The sequence below is a fragment of the Haliotis rubra genome, unplaced genomic scaffold (genome assembly GCF_003918875.1).
Source record: "Haliotis rubra isolate DU_JTF1 unplaced genomic scaffold, ASM391887v1 Scf1007, whole genome shotgun sequence".
In the NCBI taxonomy this organism is placed as follows: Eukaryota; Metazoa; Mollusca; class Gastropoda; order Lepetellida; family Haliotidae; genus Haliotis; species Haliotis rubra.
This window is the reverse complement of record NW_025764901.1, coordinates 290,795-309,199: the sequence shown is the minus strand read 5'-3', so window position 1 is coordinate 309,199 and position 18,405 is coordinate 290,795. Positions and strand designations below refer to the sequence as shown.

The following is an 18,405-nucleotide window of genomic DNA, read 5'->3' as shown; positions in this document are numbered from 1 at the left end:
TGCATAAAGAAAGACAGGTTAGGAAGGAAGGGAGAACCACTGGTGTCCTTTGGGATGTCTACTTCATGCCTAAATGTCCTGTCTCCAAATTTCACAGAGATGCCAGATTTTGTATTCTGCGTTAAACAATCCTGAAACCACAGATGTTTTCGTTGCACATAGCCGTGGCCTTGTGTACCAATGTCAGCGCTTATCTACAAACCCTGTTGTTTCCAAACAGATGTATTATTATATACACTGCATGTGTAACCATGCTCTTGGTGGTTCTTCTCTTCATTGCCCTTGCCCAAGGGGTCCGTTCAGGATTCCAGCAAAGTGACTTCACTAAATGGAGGGACTGTGGTATGTACACAATCTACTGTGGATTGTCTGTGACATGTACATAACCAAGTGAGTGAGTGAGTGAGTTAATATTTATCGTCACATCGGCAATATTTCAGCCATATCGTGACGGGAACAATTAATAATTATATTAAAGATGAACAAAGTTAGAAATTAAAAGTCTGTTGACAAAGAACAGTAAAACTACTAGTGTATCACAGATAACCATTTAAAACTAGTAATTAAATCTAAAATATTTCAGCTATAAATGACAACACAATATAAAAACAGGATAGAGATTGCCAACGACTGAAGGTAGATCACCATACTAGGGACCATGGGGACTTACAGTACATTACATAACCAAGAGCGGAGGCACTATGTATGTACAACGCAGAGAATCACTGCAACTTTACATGTGACGACAAAGTCTTTTTTGTTATTTACTTTTTGTTATTTGATATTCTTCACAAAACCATTTCAGGTGTCGGTGACTCATGGGTGTCAGTGAAACAGTTTGACTTTCGACCAGATCCTTTCTTCACAAATTTGGAATTCACAACATCCTTCGATGCAATCATTACTCACAGTATCGCTGATCAAGTCACAATGGATGTCCTCGTAGAAAAACAGTTGCTGGGCCGTTACACCAAGGTGCCCTGTACGTCTGACATGGGTACATGGTAAGCGGGGTGAGGTTGGTGCAGGCGTTTACTGGTGGCAAAAAAATGAAGACATGCTACCATGTTAATCATCTCATTTAAGTTTCTTGTATTGTTTTTGTTATACATGGGAGTTAAGGCAGTCCAGTAATTATCCATGATGCCAGTGAACATCCTTCCTTAAATATATGTAAACTAGTAAGAGTTTAATGAATGCCATTGAGCTGTTCAAATTCAGTCTGTTCTCGTATAGATATACTTTGCATTATTGTTTCCGCCCCATTCCCAGTTTGACTCATATTACATTGTATAAGGCAAACCAAGGAAAGTTTGTTCAAACTCTGTGCTAAGTAAGGTGCCATGCAGATATAATTTTAGTGCATAGTAAGTGTTGACTGAGGTGTTTCTAAAGTGAAGTGCTATGCCTGTGTCCTGCAAATTGTACATCAAAACACATCACCCTACTCCTTTTACTGCCAAACTTGGATATATGAATACAGCCACGGTCCGCTGAGGTCAACTCTTTGAAAAATTAACTTCCCTGAACGAATTCTTTGAGTGGCATTTTTAGAAGCTGGAGAGTCAGATAGGGACAAGCGTTATAGATAAACAACTTCTTTATCCAGGTGATGCATCTATAAAGTGTGTCCTTATCTATCTTCCCTGGACGAATCATATTTTCACCACATGACAAAGTCTGAGACACGGTTCAATGTGGTTAGTGTGAGCTCATGTTTTAGGAGCTGTTTACCATTTAGGAAAGGCAGCACATCCAATGCTGTTATTAAGACATAAATTACCAAACTGTTCACAGAAACATGGGTTTCCTGAAACTAATCCGAGGAGATATTGTGAATATCGAAAATCTAGTGGGTTATTTACAGCCATTGTTATCTGCATCGAACTGTTCTAAAGAACTAGAGTGAGTGAGTTAAAATTTAACGTCACATCGGCAATATCTCAGCCATATCGTGACGAGAACAATTTAATTTATATCAATATAAGAAACAATAAACTGAGAACATAAAAACCTGTCAGCGAAGGACAGTAAAACTACTAGAATATCACAGCTCTTAATTTAAAACTAGCACACTATCATAAAAATATATCACTATACACAACAACACAATATAAAAACAGGCTACTGATCGCCAACAACTGAAGGAAGATCACCATACCAGGGTCCATGGGGACTCTAAAGAACTAGATATCGGATTTGAATTCTATTTTGACCAATTAAACTCGAGCATTCGTTAGGGTCACATTACAATACACATATCTGTCCGAATGGAGCTGCAGTATTACTTGAACCTGTTATTTGAGGAACCTTTGATTCTGGACAATGATGAAGATCAAAGGACAGAACAGGGCACAAAATTAGAAAGCTCGTAAAGACAAAACAGACGTGAAATCTATTGCCATTCAGAGACATAATCTGACATAATTTCGTAATTGAAACGTAAAATGATATTTTGTTTTGAAATGCAAAACTGCACTCTCGAAGAATCTGCTTCTATTTCAGCATCACGAACCTGCAGAGTAACAGAACAGATTATCCTTGTTTAGCCAAGTCCATGTTTTCAGTATTTCCTCTGTATCCACAGTCACTACACTGACCCCTGCCACTTCCTGAACGCGTACAATCAGCATGGAACATGCCCCCCACAGCTGACGGCCAATGGTATCCCCTGTACCTGCCCATTCAACCCAGATAAACTTTCAATACCGATGACTAAGTTCTCCTTAAACAGAATGAGGGGACTATGGAGAGATATTTTTTATGACGTACGTAATTGTTGAACATCGGTATGCATACAAAGCAAATTCATTTTCTTTGAGATCTCTGAATAGGTGCGACTGTTCCCTCGAAGGTAGCTTAAAATTATCAAATAGGGTAACTATCCTAACACACCTGTCAGATAACATGAAGTCGCCTGAAAAATGAATTACAGTGGGCTTTCTATTTGCTGCTTATGGCTGTCACTTCCTACTCGAAACCGACAATGTCTGATCATGCATCAAAATATACATATGAAACGTAATTTTTGCAAGTAATTCAGTTAAGCTGCCTGTAGAGGGAGCAAAGAGTCCTGAGTTGATGATGAGCCTAGCCATCTTACCCATCGATCTGTGTTTGTATCAGCTGAACGCGTATTTTATGTTTTTCAATTTTAGTCTGTGACTAATCTTAACAAATCGTATTGATTCGTTTTCAGGCTGAGTTCCACCTGAAAATCACGATCAACGAAAACTGACCCAACAACTACGAGGGTGTTTTGAGGCCTTCATTAGCACTTATTCAGGTGAGTAATAAATAATGCAATTACATAATCTGCATAAGTATTGATCATCCCAAAAGAGAAACAATAGACCAGAAATCTGTTGCGAAAATGTTGTATTTTCAAACATGTATAACTCGTCCACAAATAGACTTTACGGCATGAATTTTTACACCTGTTTAGAAGAAGCTAATGTCTATACAACCAAGTGGATATTTTTAGAAACCGGAGACGTTGAGCGCGATGGTGACGACGTAGCACGGTCCCGACGTCGAGTTTCCTGGCTCTCAGACCAATCTCCTTCAACCTGTTCCGTACAGTTTGACCGGATACCCTCCGAAGTCCAGGCACCCTGGCTGCTGTGCTCTCACGCGTGACAGTACAATCACGCAAATGTAGTACCCGGATGTACCGATCTTGCCCTGCGGTGGTAACTCGAGGTCTGCCTGTACGGGGACGGTCATTTGTTATACCTGTTTGGTTGTAACGAGCTGCAAGCCGTGATATCTTGCTCAGACTAACATTCAGACGCCTGGCAACAGAAGATTGGTAATCTCCACCGTGCATTCTTTCAATGGCGATGTTCCGTGTCGCCGACGTAGTGATTTGACCTTGAAACTCATTCAAAACGAATGCCAATTTCCGAAAGTAATCTGGATTTTATTGCCAGACAGTGCATGCTCTTTGCTGCACAATTTCAACTGGAAGGTGATTTCTGTTGCGTTGTGGCGAAGCCTTTTTCATCCTTGTAAGAAATCTCATCAAAATCAACGTTTTCAGGTAAAATCGATTTTTTTACTTGTGCAATTGTGTAAAATCATATGTTATCAACACTTTTGTTACATATTTTGATGATTCGTTTAAACACAATAGGTCATTAGTAGATTTTTAAAAATACAAATCGCCTATGCGTTTCCTTTTTGGGATAGTATATCTCAAATTTGATTTCATACAATTTTTCCTGTTTGCGATTCCACGGACATGAAGGTTGGTTACAACTGATTCATGCGCATAACCGTATGGTTGGTGACGTAAAGACTGAGGTCAATATTAGATAAATTTTATATACGAGTGTAATATTTACGGAATGTTGACTGTTTTGATGATGCAAAGAACACTGTATATTTTTTTTGAAAGGCGAGAGAGCTAGTAGGGAAGGACAATTTGTTTCCTTTTATTTCTGTAGACCTAGAATTTACTCGAGATAAAAGGAAAAAAACCCCTAATACTGACTTAGTTTGGTTTTACGCCGCTTTTAGCAATATTCCAGCAACATCATGGCGGGGGACACCAGAAATGGACTTCACACATTGTACCCATGTGGGGATTCGAACCCGGGTCTTCGGCGTGACGAGCCAACGCTTTAACCACTAGGCTACCCCACAGCCCCAAACCCTAATAACATTTATCTAAAGTCAATCAGTGTGTATACGATGTGCCAATGCCTCATGACATAACTTTTTTGGTACAATTGAGCACGCTCTTTCTACAAGACATTCAAGGTTAAGCTTTGGAAACTGTTTTAGACACAACTAAAAGATTTCGAAATGTGGTGTATCAGTGATCAAGATTACGTTACGTTGTTCACTTCTTCCATGTGTTCTCGCGTGTGTTTACTGTTTAGGTTAATAAATCACTGACCTGTACGGGTACGGCGATGGAGTGGAATATTTTGTATTAATTCATAAACATGTCGTACATGGGATCTTCTTTTAACACATATATCTTATGATAATGGAAAGAGTTTTGTCTTTTGCATTTAAAAGGAACAAATGAATAATCGCTTTACTGCTGGTGCCAAGCCTGAATTCTGATGAAGTCAAATTGATGATTTCTCTCTAAATACCATTTCGAATATATAACCAATAATGGATAAACATTCACCATTCACTCTCTAACACACATATTGATAGGTGCATGGTAATTAAATGCATCTTGACATATTCTGCATATACCCTCCCATGTATATGCATCAGGCTAAAAAGTCTTCATATAGAGACACTGAAACATTATGCACGTAGAAGAAAGGTCCCTGGCCTGTACCTCGCTTTCAACAACTCACCTTAAATTGTTTACCATTTCAATGAAGACATGCTACCATGTTAATCATCTCATTAAAGTTTCTGGTATTGATTTTGTTATACACGGGAGTTAAGGCAGTCCAGTAATTATCCATCATGCTACTGAACATCCTTCCTTAAATATATGTAAACTTGTAAGAGTTTTATGAATGCACTTGAGCTGTTCAAATTCAGTCTGTTCTCGAATAGATATACTTCGCAGTATCGTTCCAGTCCCTGTCCCAGTTTGACTCATATTACATTGACATTGTATAAGGCGCACCGGGGATGTTTGACACATGGGTGTTGAGCCCACAACTGGAGATCAACCCAAGTCCTATCAAACTTCCTGGGGATATCATTGTATCGTTTGATGGATTCATCACTCATGATATCTCTGACAACATCGTCATGGATATCCTCATGGAAAAAGGGAGACTAAATGGAGGTTGGACGAAGGTACCCTGCGTGAATAATTTGGGGACGTGGTAAGTATTGCGATAGGTACAAAGATATTTCCGTAACTGTGTGCTTGAGAGAGTTGAGATTTAAGTCATATCCCTTTTGAAGCAAATGTTATTGCAAAAGTTCAGGAGAAACACGGCAAATATGCGAAAGTCAATTTCGAAATGTCACGCTTGCATCCGAGTACCGATTTGTCCGATTCCCCATGGTTCCTGATGCCTTTGGTTTGGTATCTTCCGATCTATTGACAGTCATTGCGAGAGTACCCGGGCTTGCTGCCAGGAACACAGTCCTTCCGACTGACTGACTGACTGAGTTTGGTTTTACTCCGCTTTGAGCAATATTCCAGCAACATCACGGCGGGGGACACCGGAAATGGGCTTCACACATTGTACCCATGTGGGGATTCGAACCCGGGTCTTCGGCGTGACGACCCAACGCTTTAACCACTAGGCTACCCCAGCAGTGTTGGGTTATCTACATATTGTCCCAAACGTTTATGTTGTGGCATGGAGAAGTGTCATTTGTTGTATGGGCAACGTGTAGAGGGGGCTAAGAACCCCGAGCTGATGTTAGCTGAACCAGCGCGCCTGTGCCATCATCACCCCAACCCACTTGCTGTATTAATCTATTTTAATGTGCAATAATGATAAAAAATGGAAATTCTTTTGTATTTATAAACCCAATGTGTACAAATCTGTTTCCATTCAGAGATGACTTTAAAGATGTAATTAAGAATTATTTTTGGTTACAAAGAAAAAAAGAAGCGATGTATTAAACTTTGTTTTAGTGTTACCAAAAGTTACAAATATACAAGCAAATGCCAGAAAAAACGCACATGAATGGCCTTAAGTTAGTTTTACAAGAATCCTTTTACGTCAGTAAGCAGCTTTTCTACACAGATTCTAGGTACGAAAAAATCCTCTCCTTCTGCTCTTCATGCCACAGCCTTTTTACATAAATCCTTTTTGTCGTATTCTGCCATATCGAATGTATGCCATAAAACAGAAAATATGTTAGCAAGCGAATGTGCGAATATTTTAATCTCTCGCCGTTCATGGCCCTATCCCTATCGAAAACTTCCAATTATGCAACACAGCTAGGTTCTCTGTAATGTCAAAATGACAATATACATTTTTCAGGATTTTGCCAACATTTACATATTGTCGTAACTGATTTAAGCAATCATGATTATTTTTATCAAATCGCATCAGTCCTTATGCTCAGCATTACCGCAAAATAGGTAAGCATATGCTGCTTTACCAATAGCATCCCCCAATACATAGTTTCCCTCAGAAAGCGTTTGTTGACACAACTCCAACAGAGGAGTGCAAACAATCAAATGATGTAACAATGTTTTCCCTTTTACTCTCAGATTCCAGGAATGTTGTCCCGTTCGCTTATATATATATACGGTAACGATACTTTCGGTATGTGTACTTTTTACCACAGCAACTACAATTACCCCTGCAGCTTCCTGAACAGCTTCAAACAAAATGGAATGTGTCCTGTACAGTTTATTACCAACGGTATCCCTTGTAGTTGCCCGTTTAAGCCAGGCAGGTTCCACATGGCGCCGACGAAGTTCACTGTCTCTAGCCTCAGCTCTTACTGGCTTCTCATTCTGGACGTGAGTACATTAACATCACGCTCCACTTGTGCCCAATGTCCATTAAATTCACCTTCTCCCTAATGGGGGATAAATCATTATCCTAACCGCTTGAAAAATATACGCGCCTTGCTATAAAACACTACGAAAATACGCAAATTCAGCATAACATAATTCTACATGTCGCCTCGACGAGTAAAGATACCATCTTCAGAAAACTTCAAACCAGTTTGAACTGAAAATTATACATTTTCTGTCACATGTGCTGATTGGAATTTGTTGTCATTTATCTTAAAACTCGCACAATTTATGTACTCGATAAAGGATGAATCCCGCCAAGGTCCGGGTAAGAATTGATCTATAGCAACCCATGCTTGTCGTAAGAGGCGACTAACGGGATCAGGTTGTCAGACTCGCTGACTTGTTTGACACATGTCATCGTATTCCAATAACCCGATGCTCTTAGGGCCAGTCAACAGGATTGTCTGGTCCCGACACGAATGTTAACAGACATCCGTCATCCAGCTGAAAAAATGTTGAGTGAGTGCGTCGAGAAACAACAAACAAAACTAAAGGACGACCATACAAGATATCGTACAGAGAAGTTGAAGTTTGCTTTCCCTTTAGCTGGTGATACGACAATAGAGTAATGACTTTTACATGCATCATTTCACATGATGCAGCTTGCTAATGATATAACGCATCATGTTTATACCACGTTATAAATTATAGCGTAATCAACGCTAAATTATTTGGGTGTCTTTCATCTGACTGAATATGTTCTATGAGTCAGGTGTGTATCGAGAATGCGATCAACGTTAAACATAATATGTATGATTCGAGAAATTCACTTACAATTTTCTATTCCTTCCAAGTGTATTTTTAATGTAAGTCCCCATGGTCCCTGGTATGGTGATCTACCTTCAGTTGTTGGCGATCTATAGCCGGTTTTTATATTGTATTGTCCCCATAGTGCTATTAGTTTTAAACTTTCCACGCTAGTTTTAATTCTAATTGTGATATTCTAGTTGTTTTACTGTCCTTCGTCGACAGGTTTTTATAATATACATATATTCCACTTCAATGTCAAATATGTTCTCGTCACGATATGGCTGCAATATTGCCGATGTGACGTTAAATAATAACTCACTCACTCACTCACTCCAAGTGTATTTTGTCGAGCTGTTAATGGGCTTATGTTAAGTAGCATAAAGACTGGAAAAATGATTGAAGTGCTATTAACAAAACATAAGATGATCGCAATGATGTGATCAAATTTGAACCTCAGTTAACAACCGGGAATGGAGCTTTCCGGCAGGGCCGTCTTAAGGCAAGGGCACGCTGGTCTGTTGCCTGGTGGCTCCACGAACATAGGGTCCCATTCTAATTTATGTATGTTCTTTGCAATAAGCAAATGGGCTGGATGGGGGTTGGGTGGGAGGTTACAGTTACTATACGTACACTTACGGAAAGATGTAAAATGTGAATAAACTTGACAACTTGTTCATTGCTCTTTTGTACTGGATTCCATTTTAAAAAAAATCTCGGTCAAAGAACGATGTATAGCGCCAGATCATCCTCCTTTTAAGACAGTTTACACTGGCAATATTATAATTAGTTTACTAACATTCAATCTTCTGTCTCTGAAGTATAGCTAATTCCACATATTTAACGCATCGTATGTACGTATATCTGTGAGTGTTCATTGAACGTGTTTATCCATTTTATGACGTTTGATTTCTGGTTCAACCTATTAGTTTCGGTTTGCAAGTCACCTCGTGATAGCGGTGACATTACCACTAGTATCTGATAGTGATTAATAAACGTATGCTTGTGATGGAGTCGAACACATGGTTTGGCTTTTTTGATTAATTTAGCAGATTATGAGAGTTGAATAATAAAAATGAACTGATTCAACAATATGTTTTGTTTCCAGGGTAATTTCCACGTGAAAATCACCATCACCGACAAGCAATCTCACCAGCTGCGAGGGTTTGTTGAGACATATCTGAACATCACGATTCTCTAATACAACTCTAATGCTTTTCGTTGGAACCCGAGAAATAAGGATTCAATAACAAAAAAACTTTCCCACTTGGTTGTTTTTCTTTTATAACTGTCAGGGGTTTCTGATACTCATCCCACATTTGACGTTAGACGTTTTAAGTTACACACATTTGATGATGGGATATATCATAGCATGTAAAAGAGCCGTGGCAAACACATCGATCCACTTTGTGGGTATCCAAGAATCTAATGACATAAATCAAGAATACTGCTCTATTTCCAGTATCAACATTACTGAGGTGCAACAAACCGTACATTTGACATAGTCATAACTAGCTGAGTGATCGAGTGAGTTATTATTTAGCGTCACATTGGCAATATTTCAGCCATATCGTGACGCGAACAATCTAGTTTATATCAATATGAAAATCAATAAAGCTAGAACATAAAACCTGTCATCGAAGGACAGTAAAAAATACTAGAGTATCACAGATATAAATTTAAAACTAGTACGCTAACGTAAAATTAAATCACTATAGACAGTACAACATAAAAACGGGCTATAGATCACCAACAACCGAAGGTAGATCACCATACTAGGGACCATGGGGACTTACAGTACCTTTGCTACCTGCATGAACCCTAGCTGGATTTACACCATCCCTTCAGCCATTGGTGATTGACGCATAACTAGCTGACATATTCATGAAGAGTATTTTACCATTGTGGGGGGATATTGATGACTTTGCCTTCTTGTTGTAGAAGAAGAAATGTTAGATTGTATTCGTATTCCGCGTGACGGAATAAGAGAAGATCTTTTAAGTAGATGCCTTTATAAAGAGGATTAAAAATAAGAGTCATAAACGGATTGGATTTTGTAGCACGTAATTTAGAATCATACTGCAGGGATAATCTTACTTGACATTGTTTTAGGGACGGTTTATCAACCTCCACATACAATTACTCTGTGTGTCAGCTAAGATAACTTGTTAATAACATTGCACCAACAAACATGTATATTGGACGCGCCAGATGACATTCTAAACAAATTAAAACGACGGTCGTAATATAGGGCAAGATAAGATTTTATTTGCCCTTGTTGGAGTCTGGTTTACATCATACGAATTACTGTAAACATAAAAAAAAAGGAAACACAAAGCTGATATCATCGAAAAGAAACGAAGAAGAAAGGTGTGCCCATGGTACTTATCGATTTTGTACGTGCATAGCATGTAAGAAACATCGATTAAAGACGTTGAATCAGTATTTCACGAATAAAACCTTAGTAATAGAGAACCAGAAAGAATATCAACTCCATGGCAGTTATCATCAGTAATTGGAGTAACTGTACTCTTACGTAAACAATTGATACCATTTGAGAAAAATGAATGACAGTGATGCAGCTATTTTGTTTGGCAAGAAACTATTTGGTGTTCAGAACGATGCATTAAATGCATGTGTGTATATATTGTATCGTCCTCTATATTTAAAGTATTTTAGATTTGATTACTAGTTTTAAATATATATCTGTGATAGTCTAGTTGTTTTTTACTGTCCTTAGTCGGCAGATATTTTAATTTGATTACCTTGTTTTCATCGCTATATGGCTGTAATATTGCCGATGCGATGTAAAATTATAACTCATTCATTTGTACCTTCCACTGCATGTTGACCATCTTGGTTTTTGTACTGTCTTAATCTTAACGTTTGGAGAAATTAATCTGAGACATGGTAACATATCGACTAAAGTATGACATATGATAAAAGACGTTGCAGTGACCATGGCCCTACGTCTTCGCTACCTGGGATTGCACGAGGGAACCAAGAATGTCAGTACCATGTGTCTAATCAATGCCATTGGACGTCTTGTTTCCTGTATTCAAGACCAGGGCGCATGCGGCATTCATGTTCGACTATGACAAAAACTTGACATTCAACTTATGTAATTATTTTCATGCCACATATATGACTTATTGCCCTTTGTCATTGTATAATCTTACCCAATGTGTTTCAATATATATTGTAAAGAATTTATTGGCCGTGTGAGATTATCTACTAACTTCATGTCTGTTCGTACCAGTTCCTTGTAACCTTTGCGTCGTTACATGGGAATCAAAGGAAGGTGGGGTAGTAACCCATACATGTCTTAAGAGGCGACTAACGGGATCGGGTGGTCAGGCTCGCTGACTTGGCTGATATATTGGTTCCCAATTGCGCAGATCGATGCTCATGCTGTTGATCACTGGCATGTCTGGTCCAGACTCGCTAATATACAGATCGCCGCCATATAGCTGGAATATTGTTGAGTGCGGCGTAAAACTAAACTCACTCACTTTATATATATATATACAGATCGCCGCCATATAGCTGGAATATTGTTGAGTGCGGCGTAAAACTAAACTCACTCACTTTATATATATATATAATTTCAGTACCTTTGCTACCTGCATGGACCCTAGTTGGATTTACACCATCCCTTCAGACTATAGCCACCCCTATCCAGCCACAAAATCACAGTCCACCCAAATCCGAACCAGCTCCCATACGAATCAATATTCCTTACCAAGGCTACATTAGCAATCACACCAGTCGACACCTTAGAAAAACTGCCAGTGTTGATGTGACAAAACCTTGAAAACCATTCTGAGAGCGAATGGAAGAGGTAGCAGCAACCAGGGAGAACCCAATCCCAGAGGATGTGTCTACAAAATTAGTTGCGATTGTGGAAGCAGCTGTATTGGAGAAACTTGTCGGCCCTTCAACAGAAGACTATATATCGCAGATCATATATATATATATGTGTGTGTGTGTATATATATATATAGTGTTCTGTTGATTTACAGCATTTGTATCACTTATATCATTGTAATGAAACATTTGATTCTAAATTATAATTCTTTGATTTTCCTTAAAGAATGACAGAAAACGTGAAATTAAGTGGAAAGGTATTTAATAACAATTAGGCACCCTTTCCTGGACAAACACATTATTGCGTATATGCTTCCGATAATATGACTCAGTAATGAGTATAACACAGAAAATCCCGATATAACCAAAATAATACAATCTAAAATGTGTATATGTTGTGCAGATATTAGTTATATTTGAATTTAATGTTTACTGTAACGTATATGCTTCCGATAATATGACTTAGTAATGAGTATAACACAGAAAATCCCGATATAACCAAAATAATACAATCTAAAATGTGTATATGTTGTGCAGATATTAGTTATATTTGAATTTAATGTTTACTGTAACGAAAATATTGGTAGGGAATAAATAATAGTATATACAACTAGAAACATTATTTCTACTACAATCTTGCAGTATGTGCGATATTACCTACAATTTTGTTATATGTAAAATAATCCACAAGCATCTAACTACAATATATAAATCTCTTCATATGTCAGAGTTCACTGTGCGATTCCGAGTACGTATCATATCATGTGATTATGAAATGTGAACACCTTACTGAGGCAAGTAGGGAATTATATCACACACCAACCAGAGCTCCAGATAAGATTTAGCTCATGTGGGTACTGTACCCACTGTATTTTCTTGGAGTGGGTATTATAAATGTTGAGTGGGTATTTCATTTTCCGTTACCCACTGCTTTCAAATATGTGCGAATTTCAGTCATTTTACTCACCTAAGTATTATGTCATTGAGTAAGTTTACTAAGCAGGTATGTACAGCCTTATGTCATACCTAATCAAAACAAAACTTAAGTATAATGGAAATGATTTAATAAAAAATCACTCATCCTGTACTGATAGTACAACACTAGTTCTATACTAACAGTACAACTTGATACCAATCGTTGTCTTTTTTATTAAATATACTTTTTATAAATATATTACGTACGCATTTGTTTTAAACTTTTTGCGTATCTAACATTTTAAATGCGTAATTGGTACGCAACAATTATTTTTCAATGTGAAATTGGAAATTTTCTATGCGTATTTTACCCGGATACGCAGCTTATCTGGGCCTCCATTAAGGAGAGTCTTATGACGCAATGGTCACATGATCGTTGGAAGAGCATGACATCTTGTACCTCAAAAGGTGTGAAATAAAGAAGCCAAAGGCTAGAGCTGCTGAGGAATTGCTATGCATGATCAGGAAACTTGACTAGCTGAGAGTTGAAGTCATCACTCTCTTGATCCATCTCCTTGATATATTTCGTCACCCGGGATCTTTGAAACATACAAATTACAAAAAGTGGTGGTTTCTTTTATATCTAGCTGAGGTTGGTAAATCAGTGCAAGGGCTTATTCAGATCATCCATATACTTGTAGTTATGTTAGGGTTTACGGCCAAATTCTTTGTTTTGACAATGCCAGAGCATGGAAGGGAGCACATATGGTGGCTGGAGATGCCACCTGAAAGTCCTGTTCCCAAAGCCAACACGTATGCCATCTACAAGGAGGTCTAGCATTTCACAGCATTGTTTTCTCACACGAGTCACTGTAGGGTTGTGCTCTGTATGTGTGACAAATAACTTCTCGACATGACGATTTTGCCGGACCCCAAGAACAATCAGGTTTCAAGCTCTTCCTCAGCCTCTATGAAATAACAAGAAAAAAAGTGATTAGGAAGGGCTCTTATTACACAATGCTGAATACAGTCATACGATCGACTTATAGCACTGGACCATGTTTTTGATAAATAACATTTAAAATCCTGCACTCCTATTCGCCAGGAGTACTAAATGAACGTTAAACAGTGACTTTGCTAATGACCGAATTGCCACCAACCAATGATTCATTCAGAAGTACTTCCTCCACAAACCCGCCTGTCAGGCAAGTTTTAAACATATTGGCCTGACTGAAATCTTGAAGGAAAATAATAAATTCAACTTTACAAGTGAGTGAGTGACTTACAATTTTACGTCACATCGGCAATATTTCAGCCATATCGTGACGACAGAAAGTTATGTACTAAGAATAGATATACTTATACATTTATAAAAAGCGAAGGACAGTATAACGACTAGAATATCACAAATTAATTAAAACTAGTTTGAGTTCAGTATAAAATGCTAAATCATTTCAAAACAGCACAATATAAATTCGGGCTATAGATCGCCAGCAACTGAAGGTAGATCACCATACTAGGAACCATTGGGACTTACATTACTTTTGCTACCTGCATGGACCCTAGCTGTATTTATATCACCACCTCAGCTGTTGGCAATTTTTCAGCAATTTAGCCATATATTGAAACTACAAACATTCTACAGTTAAAATTCTGGTAATGAGCAACATACCAACTTTACAATATTGAGTCAAGCTTGTGTTCAATGCACCACGTTTTAGTACCTGCAGTACCGTTCCCTCCTCTTTGTAAATCACCACGAACATCACACTGACCAAGGGGATACAGGGAATCACTGCCAGACACCAACCAAAGGAAGCAGCATAATCAGGATAGATGTAGTTGCCATATGTGGGAGGCTGGTACTGAACCAGAGTGAAAATGAATATTGCCTGAAAAGACAAAATGGAGACAAACAATGTAATTATTATTTTTAATGAGTGAGTCAGTTAGATTTTAAGCCACATCGGCAATATTTCAGCCATATCGTGACTATATCAAGTTATAGATTCATTATAATTAAAGGTAATTTATTACAAGCTGTCAACGGAGGACAGTAAAACAACTAGATTATCACAGTTATAAATATAAAACTAGTAAATAACTCTAAAACAGTTCAACTATAAATTACAAGATAATGTAAAAACAGACTATTGATAGCCAACAACTGAAGGTAGATCACCATACGCATACTAAGGACCATGGGAACGTACAGAACATTTGCCTCCTGCATGGACCCTAGCTGGATTTACACTCTCCCTTCAGCTATTAGCAATTTTAACAGTCTAGTCATATATATATATATACTGCGATTAAAGATAGTAGCATGTAAATTAAATTTACTTTAATTGTTTTGGGACTTACGTACCCTCTAAGCAGGACAATAATTTGACTACACTTTTTAACCCCTTCGAGGATACAGACACTAACAATTCAAACTACCAATAATAAAACATAATAATATTTATTTAAACCAATCCAAATTTATCTAACAATTCTATTTCTTTCAAAAAATGAAATGATTACAAGATAATTCACACTAAAACATCCTTCAATGTTTTGACATTGAAATACTTATTCCTTGTGATGGAAAAATCAATACACCCAAGCAAGACATGCTAGACCGTGATTCTGTCATCACAAGGGATACAAAACAGAGGATCCTCACCTTTTTAAAGGTCACATGCAACGCAAAACACGACTTTGCACATTCTGATGGTGGGCTGCGCTAATAGCACATGCGCAGTGAAATAGGTTCGCGCAGCTTGGAAGCGGGATCTTCGGATTATAAGGTTGTGAGCAGGAGTAGTCTAATCAAAACAAATAGTAAATAATCTACTCATTACATAAAAGAACATTGTTAGGATCTACATCTACTTAGCTATGTGTCAACCAGTGAGGCGTTCGACATTTCAAGACGGAAAACCTTCGCTGGCGGTGAATACTCGGTGAAGGCTTTGATGTGAGCTATTTTACTAATGTTTTGTTGATATTTCACAGGTGCGAGCTTTAGATATGTTATGACAGTAGATTACAGATTTAGCTGATTATATAATTTCTTTTGCCTATTTCGCCACACGTTCTTCTTACCGAGTCACTTTCTCAGTTCGATACTTAAAAGCAATGTCATTATTTAGCGTTGACAGAATTTCTAACTGTGATATAGATATGTCGTTGTCACAGACAAAACCTATGTGTCTGCCTGCCTGTCTGCTAATGACAATATTCAATACACAACTTCGATCACTGACCACATGCAATTTGAACTTAACACCAGTCAGGCTAAACACCATAAACAAAACGCATTGATTTATGGCCCGAGTTCGGTCTCTGTCACATTATGTAATTACACACACAGGCAGGTGTGATACTTGTACACATGACATGTACACATGTTGATTGCAAAATCTTATACACAAAAACCCAACATCTCTATACACACACACAATGAGCCGTGAGGGCATCGGCAAATTAACCAGCCGTTACACTTGAGTGCACACCCACCCGCTCTGACTGGGTTCGGTATCCCGGGTGCTTCGTTTCGAGGGAAGTAAACCCAAGTACAAAATATTGCACTTTTTATATGCGATTGTACGCTTATAATTTTGTTTATATGTTTTTTCATAATCAGCAATGTATATTATATGTCATGAATAAGTGATAATTGTGTTTTATTTATGTTTGATATTCTGGTTGCATGTGACCTTTAATAAGCATTCGTGCGTGTCTAGCATGGACAACAAGACATCGTCGCATACTGATCTCCTCAAATCTGGACTAACAACCCAAGTACAACATGTAGGTGTAACCAATTGTTGGTATTATTTGATGCAACTTATGTATGTAGGTACTAAGTGTCCCACTTCTTTTGCATTTGATCACGGATATATGGTATAATCACAGCTTTATTATCAGTGTATGGGATTAGAAGTGGTATCTCAGATTTGTTGAGGGTGGCTTCAGCAGTAAAATTGGCCATTCTGTTACCAAAAATTCCAACATGACTGGGTAACTAACAGAAGAAAATGTCGAATTGGCCAATAGCAAGATCATTATATTACTCGATTATTTCAATTAAAAGTGGATGTTTAACAGATATGTTTTAATGGCCTGAAGTCTGAAGATACTATAGATTGTTAATATTTGGGCTGTGTATTAATATATTTTAAGGCTGTTAATATGGTGTTTGCTTCTGCTGTGAAGACTGATCTGTCTTTTAGTAATCTAAGAGATATTGTTCTGGATCCAATACCAGAGGCACAAGCCACTGCGCCACCATCCTTGGACCCATCTGTAAAAAGGGATTTCTATCTATTATATTTACTTTTAATTGATTACATTCTTGTCTATATTGCAATCCATTAGTTTCTGATTGTTTAAATGTTGTTTTAATTGCCAAGGAGGCGTGGAAATCAAACGGGAAGGAGAGATATGTTCTAGCTCAATGCCAGCAGCAGAAAGGAAAGATTTAATTCGTATTCCAAGAGGTGGAATAAGTGAAGATCTTTTATCATACAAATCCTCATAACGAGGATTAAAAACACAGTTGTATGCAGGGTTGGGCTCATTGGAAAACAATTTTTTTAACGTTTTGCAATGAGTTTGATACCGTTATGTTTTCGACAAGGTTCATCGGCCTCGACAGGGAGACTGTAAACATGAGAATTTCGAAAGGATCCACGACAAAGTCTTAGACCTTGGTGATGGACAGAATATAATAGTTTAGGGTTGCTTTTGCAGGCTCCACCATACAATGGAGGCGTAGTCAAGTTTGGAGCGGATGAGGAGCTGTTGGAGGGTAGTTTGCCCCCCCCACCCTCCTCTGCCCCCCAAAGTACTAGAATTAGTACTTCACTAAGAAAGTGTAATCACAAATATAACATATGTTACATTTTACCACTTTCTAAATGGAATGTGTAATCGTAGATAGAATAGTTCTGTGAGTAGGTCGGATGATTGAGGTTGAAGCAACAGGCTTTTCTGTCTTGACCCATGTCAAGTCAGTTTGACACGTATGGATGATGTTACTACAGAGACTGCAGCAGAGCAGGCTTTACTTATTGGAGATGTTGTCTGAGTCTGCTTCCAGGTATGAGATATTATTTAGACACTTCAGTTTCAGTATCTGGGATTCCGTTTGCCACACACGGTATGAGCAGCCCAAAAGCTGGAATATTGCTGAGTGCGCCGTAAAACTTAATTCACTCTCACTGGGCAAGGGTTCGATGGTGCAGCATGTTTGCCATCACAATTGCAGCATCCGAAATCCTTCTTGCAGTCAGTGTTGGGACCATGAAATAATTTTTTACATTTGTAACACCAGAGTTGATCGGGGACATACACCTCCGCTCCGATATTACAATGGTCTGCTTTGATGGAATCAGGAAGGGACGACCGCG

The 18,405-nt window shown here is 38.2% G+C and overlaps 1 protein-coding gene across 2 annotated transcripts; it reads left to right on the top strand.

Annotated features, from left to right (window-relative positions):
* Positions 1 to 209: 209 nt before the first annotated feature.
* Positions 210 to 9,487, top strand: LOC124268026 (ganglioside GM2 activator-like). Of its 2 annotated transcripts, XM_046703034.1 has the most exons (5): positions 210 to 342; positions 806 to 1,004; positions 2,588 to 2,768; positions 3,200 to 3,286; positions 5,600 to 5,723. In XM_046703034.1, the coding sequence occupies exons 1-4, from the start codon at positions 252 to 254 to the stop codon at positions 3,236 to 3,238; spliced, it is 510 nt and encodes a 169-aa protein (XP_046558990.1). In that variant the 5' UTR covers positions 210 to 251; the 3' UTR covers positions 3,239 to 3,286; positions 5,600 to 5,723. The 2 variants fall into 2 exon arrangements, with proteins under 2 accessions (XP_046558990.1, XP_046558998.1); XM_046703042.1 differs by lacking the exons at positions 210 to 342; positions 806 to 1,004; positions 2,588 to 2,768 and adding exons at positions 7,240 to 7,417; positions 9,333 to 9,487 and having other exon boundaries at positions 5,600 to 5,810.
* The last annotated feature ends 8,918 nt before the right edge of the window (positions 9,488 to 18,405 follow it).